The sequence below is a fragment of the Erpetoichthys calabaricus genome, chromosome 5 (genome assembly GCF_900747795.2).
Source record: "Erpetoichthys calabaricus chromosome 5, fErpCal1.3, whole genome shotgun sequence".
NCBI classification, from domain to species: Eukaryota; Metazoa; Chordata; class Cladistia; order Polypteriformes; family Polypteridae; genus Erpetoichthys; species Erpetoichthys calabaricus.
The window spans coordinates 69,478,196-69,498,928 of NC_041398.2; the positions used below are offsets into that span (position 1 = coordinate 69,478,196).

Here is a 20,733-nt window from a genome sequence, read left to right on the forward strand (position 1 = left end):
TATTCAAACACTGCAAACAAACATTTGTCTCTTTTTCAAAAGTTTAAACTGTGCTCCATGACAAGACAGAGATGACAGTTCAGTCTCACAATTAAAAGAATGCAAACATATCTTCCTCTTCAAAGGAGTGCGTGTCAGGAGCACAGAATGTCACATAGATAGAGAAAACAATCTCTAGCAAACAAATCAATAGGGCTGTTTGGCTTAAGTATGCGAAGCACCGCGTCACAAAGCTGTTGAAGGCGGCAGCTCACACCCCCTCCGTCAGGAGCAGACAAAGAGAGAGAGAGAGAGACAAGAGTTTGTTTTTCAAGCAAAAATCAATACGTGCCCTTCGAGCTTTTAAGTATGCGAAGCACCATGCAGCTGCACAAAAGATAGCAACGTGAAGATAATCTTTCAGCATTTTTAGACGAGCGTCCGTATCGTCTAGGTGTGCGAACAGCCCCCCTGCTCAATCCCCCTACGTCAGGATCACAGAAAGTCAGCGCAAGAGAAAGAGAAAAGTAAGTTGGGTAGCTTCTCAGCCATCTGCCAATAGCGTCCCTTGTATGAAATCAACTGGGCAAACCAACTGAGGAAGCATGTACCAGAAATTAAAAGATCCATTGTCCGCAGAAATCCGCGAACCAGCAAAAAATCCGCGATATATATTTAAATATGCTTACATATAAAATCCGCGATGGAGTGAAGCCGCGAAAGGCGAAGCGCAATATAGCGAGGGATCACTGTACTGCATCCTATAGTACTGAATAATGATAGTAGGCTAAGTCTCGTCAAACAATGGAATAGGGTACATCTTGGGACAGCACAGTATCAAGGTTCAAGTAATTCTGTCTCATTTAACTCTTGGATTTTTACTATCTTGTTAAGCAAAATGACACCTTTTATTGGCTAACTAAAAAGATTACAATCTTCCACCTTCTTTTTAGTTAGCCAATAAAAGGTGTAATTTTGCTTGACAACTCACTACATTCATAATGGCTAATATGGTACAAAACCCTAACTACTATCTTGTTAGTAACTTCATCAGCATTGCCATTTTCTGAATCCCAGTGCAGTGACACATGAATGTCATGGCCATGTTATTTAACAATGGCTCACAAATCTTTTGTCCTTTTCACCCCCTCTTAAAGAAGAAAACTCAAGTGTTCATCATCATTTATTTTACCTTTCAGAAAAGCTCTTTAGGTGTTTTTGGTTAATGAGTCCCTACTTGTTTAGTGACTAATGATTTGAATACCCCTTTGTTTTGTTTGTTGCTCTCTTGTGAAACTGACGAGACTTGTCTGATTTCTCTTTTGGATTTCCCCCTGTGTAATAATAAGGAATAAATAAAGCCACTTCCCCTTCCTCCTCACTCACTCCCTAAGGTCTTCTGAGCATTACAACAGGAACTGGAGATTCTTACCCATGAAAGTTACTGGGTTTTGAAGCCGAATCGAGTTTTTTTTTTCACTAGGGTTAGAAAAATGCTAATTTCTTTAAACTTTATTTTATCTAAACAGAAAAAATCTTGTTTTAATGCCATTTAAAAGTTAGTTAAAAAAAAAAATTCCTGATTTTTTTATTGAGTTCCATGTTAAATTAAAGCTGATGGCTTAATGTTTTATGCTATATCCTTGAAATAAAAAAAAATGTATTTATAAAATAACTTTTATTTTTATATTTTATTTATAAAATGACTTATTTAGGGTAAAATAAGTAAATATGTTACTAGAGTCAATAGGAACACCCCCTCCCCTTACATGCTTTTACATTCATTAAAAAAAAAGTGCAATGTAGGAAAATAGCAACATCAGGTAAGATGTAATTAACAAATACATAATTCTTTATGGTGACTTATCACCAGAATTATATAACTTTTTAACATCCTTAATGACACAGCAAAATCTCAACATAAGGAGAGTATAAAAGAATAAACAAAAACAAATAAAAGGTTAAATTAAAACCTGCAGGCAACAAAAATCTGCAAAACTAGGGGCCTCATGTAAACGGAGTGCACGCACAAAAATGTTGCATATGCCCGTTTCCACACTTACTTCGAGATGAATAAAAACTAAACTTGGCGTAAAGCCACGCACATTTTCACGGCGGCCTCACACAAGTTTTTTCTTGGTTTTACAAACGGGAGGCACCCAGTGTCATAGCAGTACAACTGTTTCTGTGTGGTGCCCTCTTCTTTTTTAGATTTGCATCAGTAACGTGGGATTTATCAAATACACCAAAATTAAGTTTATTTCACTTGATTGCAATCAATCTGTAACAATATAACAGTGCATGGAATTGCCAAAGTAATTCCAACTCCCATAGCTGCTTTAGTGTTGTTAGAAAACCTTGCAAATGGAAGAATTAGAAGAAAGTGAGTGTTTACAGATGATGACGATTACTGGTTTCTAAATCAATTTCGATTTCCAAGAGCTGTCCTCATGGAGCTGTGTGCTGTACTAGCACCTGCTTTACAAAAGCAGACTTTAAGGAATTGTGCTGCACCTGCTCCTTTGCAAGTTCTGTCCACTCTCAGGTTTTTAGCCACAAGGAGCTTTTCAATGTGAACTTGCTGATGATCGGGTATTTCACAAACATCACTGAGTTGTGCCCTGCCAGCTGTATAGGATGGTATTACATCATATATAGCAGGAGTGCCTATAAAAACAGCAAGACTGCACAGTTGCTGGTTCTTTTTCCAACTAGTGCAGAAAAAGGCAAGCAGTCCTTTTAAGGACACCGAGTCATCTCAAAGAGCCATGTAAAGAGCAGAAAATCTATCCAATTTGATGGTTGGTGCCAATGCTACACTATAATGGTACCTTCTGAGAATTAATTTGCTTATGAAATAGAAAACATTTACACTCTATTGAAGTGCCACTCTATGTGGCACACAATCGTGGTTTGCCTGTACCTGAACAGATGCGCTATGATGAACCTGACCCTGTCCCACCAAATGATCAGCTGAATCGAACAGCGTTACAACTTTGTTTGAACGTATTTAGCAGAATGTAAAAACAGGTAACCAGATGCAGTGTTCATTTTTTAACCAATTCAGTTAATTTGTAGTCAATATAACACAGTATAGCCCTTATATTCCTTAGTTCATTGGTCACATCTCTTACAGATCCACAATTGCATTTTATGACTCCAGAACAGCATGAGTCAGTACACAGCCAACATCTGAATATGTTCTGGGCACAGCAGCACAATCACCGCCTGGAGTTGTGTCCTGGGGGTCAGCTTTTGTAATATGGTCTAAAACAGAATACACAGACTGTGGGCTGTGACACACCTTTTCATTTTGACTATGATATCTGACCACCTTTTTTATTTCAGGCACTGTGGGACTTTCTGACCTTGACCTTTCAGGTGTCTCCACCACGTTGGTATGGGCTGGTATTATTAAAGATGAGCTAGTTGGACCTTTTCGGGTTGAAGATGGACTCAAAATTAACTCCCAAATCTACTGCCAGTTTTTAGAAGACACTTTCTTCAAGCAGTGGTACAGGAAAAAGTCTGCATCTTTCAAGAAGACCATGATTTTTATGCAATGCAATGCTCCATCGCATGCATCAAAGTACTCCACTGCGTGGCTATGCAGTAAAGGCCTTAAAGATGAAAGAATAATGACATGGCCCCCTTCCTCACCTGACCTAAACCCTATTGAGAACTTGTGGGCCCTTCTTAAATGGGAGATTTACAGGGAAGGAAAACAGTACACCTCTCTGAACAGTATCTGGGAGGCTGTGGTTGCTGCTGCACAAAACACTGATTGTCAACAGATCAAGAAACTGACAGACTCCATGACTGTTATTGAAAAGAAGGGTGGCTATATTGGTCACTGATTTTTTTTTTAATGTCATAAATGTTTATTTGTAAATTTTGTTTATTATATTATTCTCATTTTAACAGATGAAAATAAACAAGTGAGATGGGAAAAATTTCATTTTTCCTTTAGTTGTCTAATAATTGTGCACACATATGTATTCCCCTGAGAATGTCCACACTCACATTTCCTTTGTAAAACATTCAAGTTTCAGGTTTGTTAACATTTTGGATTGACTGATAGCACTGTATTTGTTCTATATTAAAATGAATCCACAAAAATACAGCTTGCCTAATAATTGTGCATACAGTGTATGTGAATGAGTAATGGGAGCATATTACAGTTAAAACTACAGTAACCGAATTTCCCACTGGGGACAAATAAAGTTCTATCTATCTATCGTATAGTGCCTTTCCTATCTATCTATCTATCTATCTATCTATCTATCTATCTATCTATCTATCTATCTATCTATCTATCTATCTATCTATCGTATAGTGCCTTTCCTATCTATCTATGATGTAGTGCCTTTCATGTCTGTATGTCTATCTATCATATAGTGCCTTTCCTATCTATCTACCTATGATATAGTGCCTTTCATGTCTGTCTGTCTGTCTGTCTATCGTATAGTGCCTTTCCTATCTATATATCTATCGTATAGTGCCTTTCTTATCTATCTAGCTATGATATAGTGCCTTTCATGTCTGTCTGTCTTTTCTATCTATCCATCTACAACTATTATACACATTTAAAATAAATATAGACATAATGTAACTTTCACGTTCTGTGTATGCCACTATGTTATCAAACTTCCACTCAGGTGTGCTGGTCTATTTTTTTAAGCCTTCTTTCATTTTTCTTCTATCACATTCTGTTCAGCTGACTTATTAATGCTATTACTCCTCTGAAGTTTTGCTGTTTACATTACACTATAATACTATAACCTGATGCTATTGGTTCACATAAACAGAATCCTAAAAAAACTGATTTTCTTAACTTTTCCAGTCTTTGCATTATCATTTATTGTAAGAAATCTTCCACTATGGAATGATTCACAGTTCCTTTAATCCTGTTATATTTTACTTATCTTTTCTATGTAAAATGGTTTTCTACCCACTGATTGTAATTTTTTGAGGTAAGCCCAAACAGTCCTGGTTAACAGAACAACCAGAAAGGGGGATGTGGAGAGACTGAGCCCGACCCAAGGCATCACCACACACATTTTATTCCAATTATAACAACTGAAAAAATAAATGTATGCAAAAATATTTAAAGAAATTTTTTTTTTCTAATTATATTGATTTTTTTTTCTGAATATCTTATGATGTCCAATTTTGTCCTGTAATTTAAAGTAGTAAGGTTATAGATAGCAAAGAAGAACTGAAAGTTTGCTACAGGCATAAAATACCCATTACAAAATGTAGCTAAATGTACATTTTAGTTACTGCTAATAATACACAAGGGCAGAGTTCTGTTCTAAAGCATGAAAAAAAATCACATGCATGGCTATTTTAAGCCTAGGGAAGCAGAAAAGAGGATTAAAGGCAAAACTTAATTAGGGCAGTAAACAGAATTCAAAACCCCAAGATTGTCTGAGCTACAAAGAAGTAGACAAGAGGCTCAAGAACAACATCTTTATAGTTACACTTGCATCAAATGAATTTTAATATCCGGTGAGCTTCTAAGAAATAATTGCTTATTCTATTCTGATTCTAGAAATGATGGAAGTATGCATATTGAGGATTAGATTTAAATTTGAACTATATTTCTAAAATCTAAGAAATTGAGCAGCAAACATGTTCTAATTCTACATTAAAAAGTTAGAGTCCAAAAATATTTTTTTGTTGTTGTTGGGAGACCTATTTGTTTTAAAGCAGCTGCAAAGTGGACATCTAAAATTTTATAAGAAAACGGCACTTTGACAAAATGGTCAAATCCTCAAATCAAAGTTCATCTTGACTGTTTGCTTTAAAACTGGTTATATGCTAAGCATAAGTACCACCATGGCATTTGATATGGTGTATGTTAATCTGTAAAGTAAGGCTGGCATCATACTACAGGACCTAACAAGACTTCTAGTCGGAGAGGACATCAGCTTTAATGACTGCAGTTGCTGAATCACATTCCCTCAGAGGGTGTCAGATTATTCAACCAGAAACTGCAGAAGGTTAATGATTATATGATTCTCTCATATAATCCCTCATTATATAAAAGAAGGCTATGGAAAAACATGGAGTGTAATGGCATTTAAATTGTTATGTTTTTCCATAAAGGGCATGGACTGTCTCAAAACAATCTAAGGTACCATTGCTGCTAGTGTATGGAGATGACTGGGCTGGACCTTTGGCTCATGCACTGTTCTTGAAGCCGTACCAGAGTAAGTATTCCTTTGACATCCAAATGGAAAAAGTCACAACTTTAGAATCAGAATATCTTTATTGTCATTGTAACAAATACAACGAAATTAGGTGCAGTCCCTGCAGTGTCAGAATATAAATAAAATATAATTAAAAAAAAGGATAAGAAGAAATAAGGCAGAACACAAACATTCAACACAAGACCTTAATTGCTATTAGGTGCTATCATTTTCTGAAATTAATTAAACGACTTTTTTCTGTATAGAGGTATGCAAAACATCTAAAGGGGAAAGAAGTGTGTAGCAAGAAAGCAAATAATGTGGTCTAAAACTTAAGAGACTAGAATATATAGAGTGTCAACAGATTTTTAGTGTTACTTTTTTAACATTAAGTAGGATCCTTTCATCATTAAAAATATTTTACACCTTTAAACACAGGTATGTTTGATGGCATGCAGTGTGTTTTACTTTCAGCAGCTCAACATTTTCCTAAAATAAGTGTTTTCTCCCCAGTGTACAAATATTATAATTTACAAGCAAAAGAATCTTATATGCTTTAAATTTTGTAGAAAATCCTTTTAGGTGGTAAGTCCTATCCTCTAGTACAACTTGCATATATTGACATAGTAGGGAGAAACTGAACTTGCAATTCAATTATTAATTTCTATAGCACATAGAAACTAACTGTAGACAGTGTCATTTGCCACTGACTGTATTTACAGAGGTTTTAGGCAGTTAAATAGCCTTCTGCTTTATTTGTGTTTTTTTTCCCCGATAAAAAGAAAAACTTGAAACACCACTGTAGTTTGAAAATTAGGAAAAATACAATGTGCATTAGGTTGTTTATTGCATTTTCTATTTTATGCCCACCAAAGTGTTTTCTTCATGGAAGTCTAAAGTATTTCTTCCATAAGCTTCCTAAAATTCAGCTGTCTGTCAGTAAATACTGCAGTAAGCATTTTAAATGCTTTACTCTTTTATCTGTGCTGCCAAACTAACTTTTCTTTATAAAAGAAGGTGCAGTGCAGTGCTCTAAGGATCTATCAAGAAATGTTAACCTTTACAAGTCTGTAAACTGTAATAACATTTGTGATTTCATCCATACAGCCTTGTACCAGAAGCCAAATAAACACCAATTATATCAGGTTTGCGATTTATTTAAATAAGTAAAGCCATTCATGCCATAACACTCTGAAACCACCCACCTAATTCAGTTCAGAGTTGAGGGGGCAGGAGCCTATGAATTACCATTTGATCAATAAATTATTTTGGTCACCATTTTCTACAATACCCATAATTAACTAGTTTGCTTGTTCTGAGCACAACTTTTGAATACTGTGAAACATTCAGCTGTTTAGCAGTTTAAATTTCTTAAGCTTTCTGATGGTAGAGGCTTTTCATGAAAGACCATAAATAAAATACTGATAGCTCACTGGGAGAAGGAAAATTATCAGAAATGTCAAATGCTTTAAAAGAAATCAGTGTTTCTGTATGTCTTTCAAGAATAGAACAAAATCTACAAATGCTGAAAATGTTTCAGAAATGGCCTACCAATGCCTACTAAGTAGTGCTACAGATCATATTATTGGCGATTTCTTCTGCCCAATAAATCAGCAGCCAACTGCAGGAGACCTCAATCATAACATTACTGGGTTGTTAGGCTCTGATCCACCCACAACCCTGAATTAGATTAAATGGGTTTTTAAATGTATCTATGTATATTTTTATCATTTTATTAAAGTTATAAATGCTATTATAAATGATTGAATACACTAAAAGTGAGCAGAAAGCTTTTTTCTGTATTGGCTGTTCTTTCTGATATGTTGTTAAAAGAAACTCTGACATACGAGATATGGTCTGTATTAGGTAATACATCTGTATACTGACTCTGTTGAGCTGAGATCTCCAAGGCACAGATCCAAGTTTAATTTAATGGAAATATTATTCAATTATTAGTTATAATTTTCAAGGGCATTGTGCACAAAAGCAGAAATTAGACACTTTACAATAAAGATCATTCTTTAAAATTGCATTAGGTCACATTTACTGAGAGTAGAGCGGTGCTAGTAGTCATAGTAAAATACCAAAGGCGGTTTTAGTTTAAAAGGTATTCCTCTGGTGTTATCCTTACCAGTTTGCCCAAAATAAAATCAAGTGTTAAGCAATGCAGTAGAGGTTAATGCAGGAAGTTATTGTCCCAGTCTTAATAAGGTGTCCGTTACATTTCACTTTTTTTATGAGAATTGCAAGAGAAAAAGAAAATTTCCCTATCTAGCAATGCACAAAATGGAAACACGTTAAAATCCAGCAATAGCTATCAACAGTTTTCTGAAATATATCGATGACTGCACTACATTATTAACCTAACAAACTCAACTTAAGGTTAACACTAATTATAGCACATAAAAATATATTCATCCATCCATCCATTTTCCAACCCGCTGAATCCGAACACAGGGTAACGGGGGTCTGCTGGAGCCAATCCCAGCCAACACAGGGCACAAGGCAGGAACCAATCCCGGGCAGGGTGCCAACCCACCGCAGGACACACACAAACACACCCACACACCAAGCACACACTAGGGACAATTTAGAATCGCCAATCCACCTAACCTGCATGTCTTTGGACTGTGGGAGGAAACCCACGCAGACACGGGGAGAACATGCAAACTCCACGCAGGGAGGACCCGGGAAGCGAACCCAGGTCCCCAGGTCTCCCAACTGCGAGGCAGCAGCGCTACCCACTGCGTCACAGTGCCGCCCTAAAAATATATTATTAGTATTTATTTAGCAAATGCCTTTATCCAAGGCAGCTTACAAAGCAAGTCATAACAAATAAAATAATGAAGGTGTAGGTATTTGATGTCAGAGAGTCGGCAATTAATATAGTACATATAGTAGTATAGTATAGTACTGCATATTAAATAAAATAAAAGAAAATCAGACACCAAGCACAATTCTAAATCTGATAAGAAATTATCACATGTGCTACACACGGGTATTAAGATAGAACTCCTAGAAAACACTCGGTCAAATCTTGATTATCTGAGGTGTCGGGAAAGTGGACAGCGTTGATTAAGAATTAAACATTGTTGATTGAGTAATTATAACAAAACAGTTGTAGCCAATAGAACTAACATTCTGTTTAATGCAGTTATTTAATATTGGTCGACAGTCACTTTTCCTGTGATGAACTACACTGGTAATGAGATTCCATTGTCAACAGAGTACAGTAGCAACTGATGAAATAAGCATGGCATCTTTTTAATTTAAATGAAAAACTGCAACTACTAGTCTACTATCTGAATCTTCGCAAAAACAAAATAAAACACAACATTCTACAATTCTAAACTTCACTTGCTAAACCTCATATCCTTCCTCAGTAATCCTGCCTTACTATATTCCTTCTATCCACACCAGCACTGTAACAAGGTTTCTGCAGGAGTACTCAGTTGTCACCTCTAATAACAACACAATACACCAACCACACAATTGTTATCATGTTTTGATGAATTTCTTTTTTAAATTTAATTTTGTCTAATTCCCATTTTCCCAGTTAATCAAGAATTGACTCTAATAGGCTAGGCTATGATTTTAAAAGTAGTAGCAAAAAGCTTTCTTCATCTTCTAATGCAAGGAAAAATATTAAGTGCTTCTTCCAAATTTAAATAATTAACAGCAACAAAAAATGTACAATATTAGTTTTCATATATACAGTGCCTTGCAAAAGTACCGAGGCCAAAAATTTTTTAAATGTTCCAGGATTACAAATGATACTTAAATATATTGCTCCTACCTGTATTTTCATTGTAAATTGACATGTTAAAAATATCTTAAAAGTCAAAAACTGCAAAATCTGAAATATGCTATATAGCTCATAGAATTTGGCTGAAAAACTCTTAGTAACAGTTTTTAATTATTTTGGTCTGCACAGAAATTGTGTTATTGCCCATTCCTCTTGAGTTAGTAACAGCTCTTTAAATTTTCTATTTCAGTATTTGAGGACCCTGGTTTTCAAACTCAGGTTTTCAAGGCAGTGGTCAGAGGTTTGACTGGCCCACTCAGATATTTTCTACCATTCCTTCTGTTCTGACAACTTGGCCAGTTCCTGCTAAGAGGTCCAAGAGCATAATATTGCTATCATATTTCACTGCAGGTACAGTGCTTCTTGGGAGACGGCCTGTGTTTATGCTATCCATATTACCCTGAATTGCGAAAAGAATATATAATCTGGCCTCATCTGACCATAAGAATGTTTTTCCAAAGCTGGGCATTTTCATAATTTCTGGTAAATACCAGACATGTCTTTCAGTTTTACACAGAGCTTTTAATATACAGTAAGTGAATTATATTCATTGTACTGTTTACAGTCAGTTCTGTAGGTCTAACTGTCTTCCTCTGAAGTCGTCTTATTGTTTTGATGAAGAATTTTGATCAGCACAGTGATGCTATATATTTAAAGAACTCAGCCAGGTAAGACAAATCTCTTTCTAATTTGTGCCAGCAGGACATATCCGAAATGAACCCAACATACTCATAGTTTTTGAATTCCCAAATTTGGGTGCATAACAGATTAATAAAATGAAATGTCCCTAGGTAAAAAATGACCTCATCATGTGGTCTTCACAAGCTTAGAAGAAAAGAAATTGATTCACATAAAATATTGGCCTTCAGCAGTTAAGATGGTAAACCATCCATATCAAATATGTTTACAGTGCATCCGGAAAGTATTCACAGCGCATCACTTTTTCCACCTTTTGTTATGTTACAGCCTTATTCCAAAATGGATTAAATTCATTTTTTTCCTCAGAATACTACACACAACACCCCATAATGACAACGTGAAAAAAGTTTACTTGAGATTTTTGCAAATTTATTAAAAATAAAAAAATTGAGAAAGCACATGTACATAAGTATTCACAGCCTTTGCCATGAAGCTCAAAATTGAGCTCAGGTGCATCCTGTTTCCCCTGATCATCCTTGAGATGTTTCTGCAGCTTAATTGGAGTCCACCTGTGGTAAATTCAGTTGACTGGACATGATTTGGAAAGGCACACACCTGTCTATATAAGGTCACACAGTTGACAGTTCATGTCAGAGCACAAACCAAGCATGAAGTCAAAGGAATTGTCTGTAGACCTCCGAGACAGGATTGTCTCAAGGCACAAATCTGGGGAAGGTTACAGAAAAATTTCTGCTGCTTTGAAGGTCCCAATGAGCACAGTGGCCTCCATCATCCGTAAGTAGAAGAAGTTCGAAACCACCAGGACTCTTCCTAGAGCTGGCCGGCCATCTAAACTGAGCGATCGGGGGAGAAGGGCCTTAGTCAGGGAGGTGACCAAGAACCCAATGGTCACTCTGTCAGAGCTCCAGAGGTCCCCTGTGGAGAGAGGAGAACCTTCCAGAAGGACAGCCATCTCTGTAGCAATCCACCAACCAGGCCTGTATGGTAGAGTGGTCAGATGGAAGCCACTCCTTAGTAAAAGGCACATGGCAGCCCGCCTGGAGTTTGCCAAAAGGCACCTGAAGGACTCTCAGACCATGAGAGCGAAAATGATTGAACTCTTTGGTGTGAATGCCAGGCGTCACGTTTGGAGGAAACCAGGCACCGCTCATCACCAGGCCAATACCATCCCTACAGTGAAGCATGGTGGTGGCAGCATCATGTTGTGGGGATGTTTTTCAGTGGCAGGGACTGGGAGACTAGTCAGGATAAAGGGAAAGATGACTGCAGCAATGTACAGAGACATCCTGGATGAAAACCTGCTCCAGAGCGCTCTTGACCTCAGACTGGGGCGACGGTTCATCTTTCAGCAAGACAACGACCTTAAGCACACAGCCAAGATATCAAAGGAGTGGCTTCAGGACAACTCTGTGAATGTCCTTGAGTGGCCAAGCCAGAGCCCAGACTTGAAACCGATTGAACATCTCTGGAGAGATCTTAAAATGGCTGTGCACCGACGCTTCCCATCCAACCTGATTGAGCTTGAGAGGTGCTGCAAAGAGGAATGGGCGAAACTGGCCAAGGATAGGTGTGCCAAGCTTGTGGCATCATATTCAAAAAGACTTGAGCCTGTAATTGCTGCCAAAGGTGCATCAACAAAGTATTGAGCAAAGGCTGTGAATACTTATGTACATGTGATTTCTCAGTTTTTTTATTTTTAATTAATTTGCAAAAACCTCAAGTAAACTTTTTTTATGTTGTCATTATGGGGTGTTGTGTGTAGAATTCTGAGGAAAAAAATGAATTTAATCCATTTTGGAATAAGGCTGTAACATAACAAAATGTGGAAAAAGTGATGTGCTGTGAATACTTTCCGGATGCACTGCACATGTTTCACACCTACAGGTGCATCTCAATAAATTAGAATTTCATCAAAAAGTTAATTTATTTCAGTAATTCAATTCCAAAAGTGAAACTCATATATTATAGAGATTTATTACACACGGAGTGATATATTTCAAGCATTTATTTCTTTTCATTTTGCTGATTATGGCTTACAGGTAATCAAAACTCAAAATTCAGTATCTCAGAAAATTAGAATATTACAATAAAAGACCAATAAAAAAAAAAGATTTTTAATACTGAAATGTCCATGTATGCACTCAATACTTGGCCGGGGCTCCTTTTGCATAAATTACTCATCAATGTGGCATGGCATGGAGGCGATCAGCCTGTGGCACTGCTAGGGTGTTGTGGAAGCCCAGGATGCTTTGATAGCAGCCTTCAGCTCATCTGCATTGTTGGGTCTGGTGTCTCTCATCTTCCTCTTGACGATACTATGGGGTTTATGTTATGTGACTTTGCTGGCCAATCCTGCACAGTGATACCATGGTCATTAAACTAGGTATTGGTACTTTCGGCAGTGTGGACAGGGGCCAAGTCCTGCTGGAAAATTAAATCAGCATCTCCATAAAGCTTGTCAGCAGTGGGAATCATGAAGTGCTCTAAAATTTCCTGGTAGATATCAGTGCTGACTTTGGACTTGATAAAACACAGTGGACCAACACCAGCAGATGACATGGCTCCCCAAATCATCACTGACTGTGGAAACTTCACACTGGACCTCAAGCAACTTAGATTCTGTGCTTCTCCACTCTTCCTCCAGACTCTGGGACCTTGATTTCCAAAACAGTTGTAGCCCATGTCCCGGATACGCCTGTGTGGTGGCTCTTGAAGCACTGACTCCATCTGCAGTCCACTCCTTGTGAATCTCCCCCCAAATTCTTGAATGGGCTGTGCTTCACATTCCTCTCAAGGCTGTGGTTATCCGTGTTGCTTGTGCACCTTTTCTCCTTCCACTCAACGTTCCATTAATATGCTTGGATACAGCACTCTGTGAACAGTCAGCTTCTTTAACAAATGACCTTATGTGGCTTACCCTCCTTGTGGAGGGTGACAATGACTGTCTTCTGGACAACTGTCAAGTCAGTAGTATTCCCCATGATTGTGTGGCCTACTGAAACAGACTGAGAGACCATTTAAAGGCTCAGGTGACCTGTGCAGGTGGTTTTGGGTTAATTAGCTGAGTGGAGTGTCACACCATGAGTTTACAATATTGAACTTTTTCACAATATTCTAATATTCTGAGATACTGAATTTTGGGTTTTCAATTAGCTATAAGTCATAATCTGCAAAATGAAAAGAAATAAACACTTGAAATATAGTACTCTGTGTGTAATGAATCTAAATGATATAGGAGTTTCACTTTTTGAATTGAATTACTGAAACAAATTAACTTTTTGATATTATTATTTACTGAAATGTACTTGTATAGTCAAACCTGTCAGGAGACAAGAAAGAAGACAAAATAGGACGCTGGTGTTATACAGGATGATTTAATATAAAGTGTCTGTCAGTTATTCAGTCAGTCTCAAACCTGCTTTACTCAAGTCAGGATTGCCAGGATCCCACTATTGGCCAAGACAGAAAACAGTGTTGGACAGGGCACCAGTCCATTGCTGGGCCCACTCACACTGGGCCAACTTGGAATCGGCAATAACCTAAGCTGCACGTTTGGGAGTATGGGAGGAAAACTGGAGCACCCAGAGAAACCCGCCACAAGGAGAACATGCAAACACTACACGTACAGCTTGAACCCCAGAATGCTGACTACATGGAACAGCAGCGCTAACCACTGCACTAGATTTCCACCCATATAAAGATATGTTTTATTGCTAACATTAAGGAAGTCTTAATTATATTACATAATAGATCACTTTCACAAAGTACTTTTCCAGGCAGTATGATGAAGCTCCAGGTTCTTGATTATGAAGTCAGCAGGTGAAGATCTAAATGCTGTATTTTTTCTTAATCTACACATTTATGTTAAATTATCTCTGACTTAATTAGAATTCATTTTAGTCTTCATTTTCAAGCATTATCTTCAAAGTCAATGTGCAGCCAAGTCTTCTAAAGATGTTGGGAGTTTTTACCCGGAGCATATGACATTACCTTCAGTGGTACATACGTAGAGATCAATGTTAAGACAATTTTCCTTGTGAGGCAATTTACTTCTCATATGAAAACCTAACAGCTACCAAAGAATATTTCAGTTTTTGGCTTTATGATATCTGTTGAACTGCAACTAATTTTCAGTTCAAAAATTTTCTTCTAGAATATATTGTATGCAATAAAAATATGAACTGGAACAAGTATTAATAGTAATCCAGAAAACAACATTTTACAAGTTCTTTTGCAAGACACAGTATATTGCCTTAAATAGCGAGCAGTTTGAATTAAGTAATTTTTCTTACCAACTCTGAAAACCCCAGGCAGTGCATTGAACAGAATAGGAAAAAAAGAGACAAGTTTGATCTTTACAAATTCAAGGCAAGTTCCTATCACATGATCATCGTCTGGTCATTTCTTGGCACTAATGAGGCTTCATGAAGCTCCACCTTCCAAGTTTCATTTTCTGGATCATTCCATGTTGTGATTTAGCTTTATATTGTGCATCCAATGATGATTTATCTGTTATTTATTCATTTCTTCATATGTGATCTTTTTGCTTTGGCACGACATGTGTTATGTAATAATTTGCACTATTTATTTCGATCAGAAAAACATTTTAAAAAGTTACCTTTTAGAATTCTTCTTGAATTATGTATTTTACTATTAAAACATGGAGCAGCTCAGTACTATAGTCTTCGGGGGCCAGTGATCGGAGTTGAATCATACATTAAGTGACTGTCTGTATGGAGTCTGTAATTCTAAAAGTGCCTAGTGGGAGTGTCAATGGGTGAGCACACAAGCAGATCCTGAGATGGAGTTTTGAGAATGTGCAAAATGGTATAAAATTAAGCTTAAATAGTTAACTTTATTACTATAACTAGGGGGCTTCGCCCCCTGCTCACTTCGCTCGCCAACCCCCGTGTCTGGTTTTCCGGATACACACTTTTAAGATTTTTTTTTCTTTGAATTGTTGCTATTTCATTAGTTTCACTTTTACTTCAGAACTTCTGTAAAAACAATATTTGTAATCTTGCGAGTCCCAATATGCTGAATCTATTTAATGAGGTCAGGATAGGTTTCTCTGTTTGGAATTTCAGCACAGACAAAACAATCTACATCATCAGCAGTTAATATTTTTTTTTTACAAAGTAAAAAAAGTAAGTAGAGTTCTGCATTGAACTCATGTCTGTAAAGTCGTGCTATTTTCTTCTCACAGTTCCAAAAGTACATGGGGATACTAAGATGATACCCCAGCTTTTGTCTAGGTTTTTGTACAAGGGCTAGACAGAACGTTTTTGACTCCTGGGGTAAATGTAGCTTTTTAAATAAGCAGACAGCTAAATATATATACATGAACAAAGTAACTAATAAATGCATGTGCGGTAAACTCTGTTTTTGAAATTCTCAAGATTCTTTATTTGTCACATGCATAGTTATACAGGACAACACGCAGTGAAATGCATCCTGATCTGCTTATCAAAAACTGTGCAAAGTTAGAAGAATATCAGTTAGATTAACAAAAAGTCATAGATTGAAAGGTAGGTGCAATAGTGTAGTAATTATTGTGCAAAACCAAAGTTAGACTGGTGCATAGTTAAATGAGGCAGTTTGTTTGTTAGCGCTACTGCGATCTTTACTTTCTTTTTTTATATTTCCTAATTTTCCTACTTTCATATCCTTTAACTTTCTCCACATGTGTATAGCACAGTTTTTTTTTTTTGAACCTTTCTAATTTCACCGGTTTCATAGTCTCTAACCTGCTCTGCATGTGTTTAGCGCCAACGTTTGTAAACCTCTTTATGAAGTTCTACTTTCTTGTACTCATTGTCTTTTAATTCTGAGCTGGATTGAACGTGCTTTTTTTTCAATTCCACTTGTTCCGGGCTGATAATTACTTTCCTTATTTTCTGAATTAGCACCTTGATTATTCTTTTTTGCTCTTTTTTCTGTCCAACGCATTTGAGTCTCTTTTCTCCGCACTGCTTTCTTCTTCGCTTAGATGTCGACATTTCATTTATAACGTTCTGTCCTTATACGCTTTATATGCGCTGCCCTGGATCTGTGTGTGCTCAAATCCTTAACAAGACTGAATATTTTGCTGCCTATTGTCCTATTTGATAGATTGTAAGTAGGGCATGCCTTTGGTCTCGCAGGTCTTTAAAATGTCTTACGAGATTATGAAGTATTGTAGCCTTGCATTTGCTTTCCATTCCAGGATTTTCTTTTATATGTATATAAAAGAAGAGAGAGAGATAGTTAGGCAGAGGGAGTTTGGATTAACATGCACTGTGATAAACTGAAATGGACTGTATTGTATTTATGCACTTTATCAGAATCTTGCATCAATGTAGATCATACCCCATTTAGTCCCAATCTGTATGTATGCCATGCATGTCTTAAAAACTAATATTATTCCAAAATACTTGAAAGAGTATAGGCTGTGAACAGTTACTTGGTAGACATTTATATTAAATAATAAATTGGGGAATCAACTCCATAAAGTACATCTGCAAAGAAGGTGCTTATCATTTTTCCATTTTGTAAGTGCTTTGCATTTTATACTGTATAAGAGCTGTCTCAGAAAAATACAGTATCAGAGTAAGAAAACAGTTTGTGCTTAATAATAAATATCCTAAAGAAACAGACAATAACTGAAAATATTATTTAATTTTGTTTGTGACCATCTTATTTTTATAAGGATGTTCATTATTGTACAATATCAAAACAAAATGTATGGATGCTCAGTGGTTAGTGATGCTACTTGTTTTGAATTTCTGCCTAGTCATTGCCTTTATTGAGTGTCTCTGAAGTTTTCTGGGTTGTCTGGTTTCCTCTCTTATCCCACAGACCAACAGGATATGCAATGCTTTTGCATGAACCTGCTAAAACATTTTGTTATGTGCATACAAAATGTCCTCTGTTGTTACTTTTAACATCACACAATATCATGAACACACGCTAATGTATTTCATGTTAGTATATTTTTAATTATCTATGATAAAATTTGTTGCAGGCAAGATGCAAACTATTTAATTTCTGAAATCATTTAACTATGTAGTTTTATAAACCAATGCCCTTACCCACTCCATCTTAGGCGACCAATAAAGACTTTCATGTGACATTTTATACAAAACACATTAAAATATATATTTACATGCACATTTTATGTTCTCAAATTAAAAGCAGTCTGATGAGCATTTTTTATGTCCTGGGAATGTCTGACAAATGTTACATATTACAGTACAGAAAACATCTTGCAAGCTGTCTGACCACATTACTGTATTTCATTTTATTATATCCTAACTGTTTAAGTTAAAAGAAAATGCATTCAAGTAAGACTAATTTCAAAACACTTTAAAAGCAAAAACTGCTGTTCATAACGTTCCAAAACAAAAATAAATTCCAGTGAAGATATTCAAGCATCTCAAAGAAAAGAGTGTTTAGTTTAAAAAGAGTAAATTACTTCAAGGCTCTGAAACACACAATCAGTAACAAAGTGTTTTGAGTGCACTGAAAGGTACCTAAAATACCCTCAAAAAGGACATGTTAGTCAGGCAACTATAATCAACACTAGCGCTGCATTCACTTTTTGTTTTCCTCAGAGTACAGTTGACTAATCAAATTAAACAGCTCTAGGGAAAAAACAATAAATATTTATTTTAAAATAGACTATTTTCCAAGATTTGTTTCTTGCCTTTGAATACTACCATTATTGTTAAAACTATTAACAATGATATAAAGCTGACAAATGTTACAGCCTTTTAATCAATATTAACCTTTCAGTAAACTACAGCAGCAATTTATTACACACAAGTCAAAATAAACTATAATAAAAACCATACAGAAGTATAAGAATGGAAAATGTATTATCAATTTACTTAAAATGGTCAAGTTATGAAGTTAGCTCAGTGGTGAAAATCATAATTAAACAACATTTGATCAGTTTAATTCTTGTCTGCATTTGGAAATAGAACACTTGAATAATTTGTTTTGCTGCTGTTTTTCTGTATATCAGCATATATACTTATTTTCAATTAGTAATTTGATTTTGAATATTTCATTATGCTATTGCTAATGGAATACTACTATTGATCGGACCTTACTCTTTTCTATGTTAATTAATGTTGTCTTATTTTAATTTCTTATTTTGTCTTTTATTTTTCTTTTCTTCATTATGTAAAGCACTTTGAACTACTTTTTGTATGAAAATGTGCTATATAAATAAATGTTGTTGTTTCCACATAAAGTTTCCAATACATTCCCTAATATCCACAGCTCAAATCCAGTAGAAATTAATGATGAACCAGTTGTACAATCGAATGCAGAAGTTACACCAAACCTCCTTTAAAAACAGAACCTGTGAGCATATAAAGTTATCCATCTCAGATATTTAAAGGGGTTTGTTTTTAGTACTTAATTGCCCACATCAACATCTGATAGTCCCAGAAAAGGCTAAGATAAGTAAAAGGTCTGCAACCAATGAAATCACTGATACGCTGGTTAGTGTTTAAAGAAAAGAAGGACAAATAGACAGGCAAACACAAAGCAGCAGTTTTCTGAAGTTCGTTAACACTGTTTGAAGGATGCATTATGTATAATAATATTGAGTTCTGCTTTCTATTGCAATGTAGCTTCACTGAGAGTTGAGTGTGTTGCTTCTGTTGTTGATAGAAAATGCTTCCAACTAACATGGGAAGGGCTGTGAAGCAGATTGTTCTTGCCCACATCTGTTGGTAAAAGAGCTCAACAAATTCCATCTTGTTATGGACTGAGAGTTTCTCCCTTATTTCATAGTCAGTCTAAAGGCTAGTAATTTTTCAAAATTATAGAGTAACCTTGCAGAAGAAAAATCTACACTTAGCTGTGAAAAGTAACATCCTAGTTGTTTAAACGCTTATTCACCCAAGTGGCTTCTGGTTTGATTAGTTTTAATTTTATAAGAAGGTTAGCATAGTGCTCTTCAATTTTCCTTTAAATTAACAAGTATAAATTGTGCCCACAATCTGTTTTAGAGTCTTTTACAAAGGTAAAATGTGCAAGATATTTTATAAATTAAATAATATTCTATTACATTATAGAATTTCTAAAAGTTTATTTTAAAAATGATTAGTTAGACAAAAAGAAACTGTTATCTTATATCGATCCACAAGAAAATGCCAAATTCATCTTGATGCATATTATCATATAATTTTGGTATATACCCTCCAAATTGCAAGACAATTTATTTAGCTCTATTAATTTCTCCTTCTCCTCTTTATTGAGAAAATGTGTACAGATCCTGTATCAGATATGTACATTGTCAGCTTAGCTGTGAATCCTAGCTTTATCATGTGGTAAGAGTGACACAAGCCTTTAAAACTATGAATATATCAGACAGGTTTAGCCTGTCTTGTGCTTTAGTGTGGGGTTAAGGTGTTGTTGCAACAATTATATGGTTCAGAATTACTCAACAGCACCCAATACAGAAATACAGTGCACAGGCCAAATGTGTTATCCACATTTCTAAACAATTAAACATTTGCTTGAGAATAATAAGTGAAGTACATACCTTGCAAATTAGCTAAAGTGTACTCAAGTCCTTTCATGGCTTTTGCCTGATTGCTCTTGAATCTTGCAAGTCCAAACTCCTGAATCATTACAAAAAAAAAATAGTCACTTTACTAAATATAACAAGGAATGTTATAGTTTAAAAACAGGAAGATCTAGTTTTAGATGACACTTTATTTTAGACAAAGCCTGTCAAAAGAGAAGTAAAATATCCTTCTCAGAAAACTGTAATATGCACCAAAACTGTTAACCTTTCAACACATATGACAACAATACTTGATCTGTAGCATTTATATTTAATACTGTATATCTAAGGAAAGAACTGAATAAAATATTAATCAACATTATTATTCTAGAACCAGTCAGTAACACTGATGTACTCAGATTACTGCTAAATTAATATGAAGACAAATACAGGGTACTGAAAACATCCGACAGAAAATCCTTTTTTATACAATCAAGTATAGTTAGTGAATTAGTGTGCAATAATGGTTTAACAGACATCACTTTAATATATAAACCTTTCCATATCTAGCATAAGTGCAAAAATGGCTGTGT

General features: G+C 35.8%; 1 protein-coding gene across 2 annotated transcripts in view; it reads right to left on the reverse strand.

Moving 5' to 3' along the window:
• prelid1a (PRELI domain containing 1a) overlaps positions 1-20,733 on the reverse strand; it is a 79,918-nt gene that overhangs the window by 15,736 nt on the left and 43,449 nt on the right. For both annotated transcript variants that reach the window (XM_051928401.1, XM_028801635.2), the window contains exon 5: positions 20,177-20,255. In XM_051928401.1, coding sequence (XP_051784361.1) covers positions 20,177-20,255 — 79 coding nt within the window. The remainder of the gene's footprint in view (positions 1-20,176; positions 20,256-20,733) is intronic.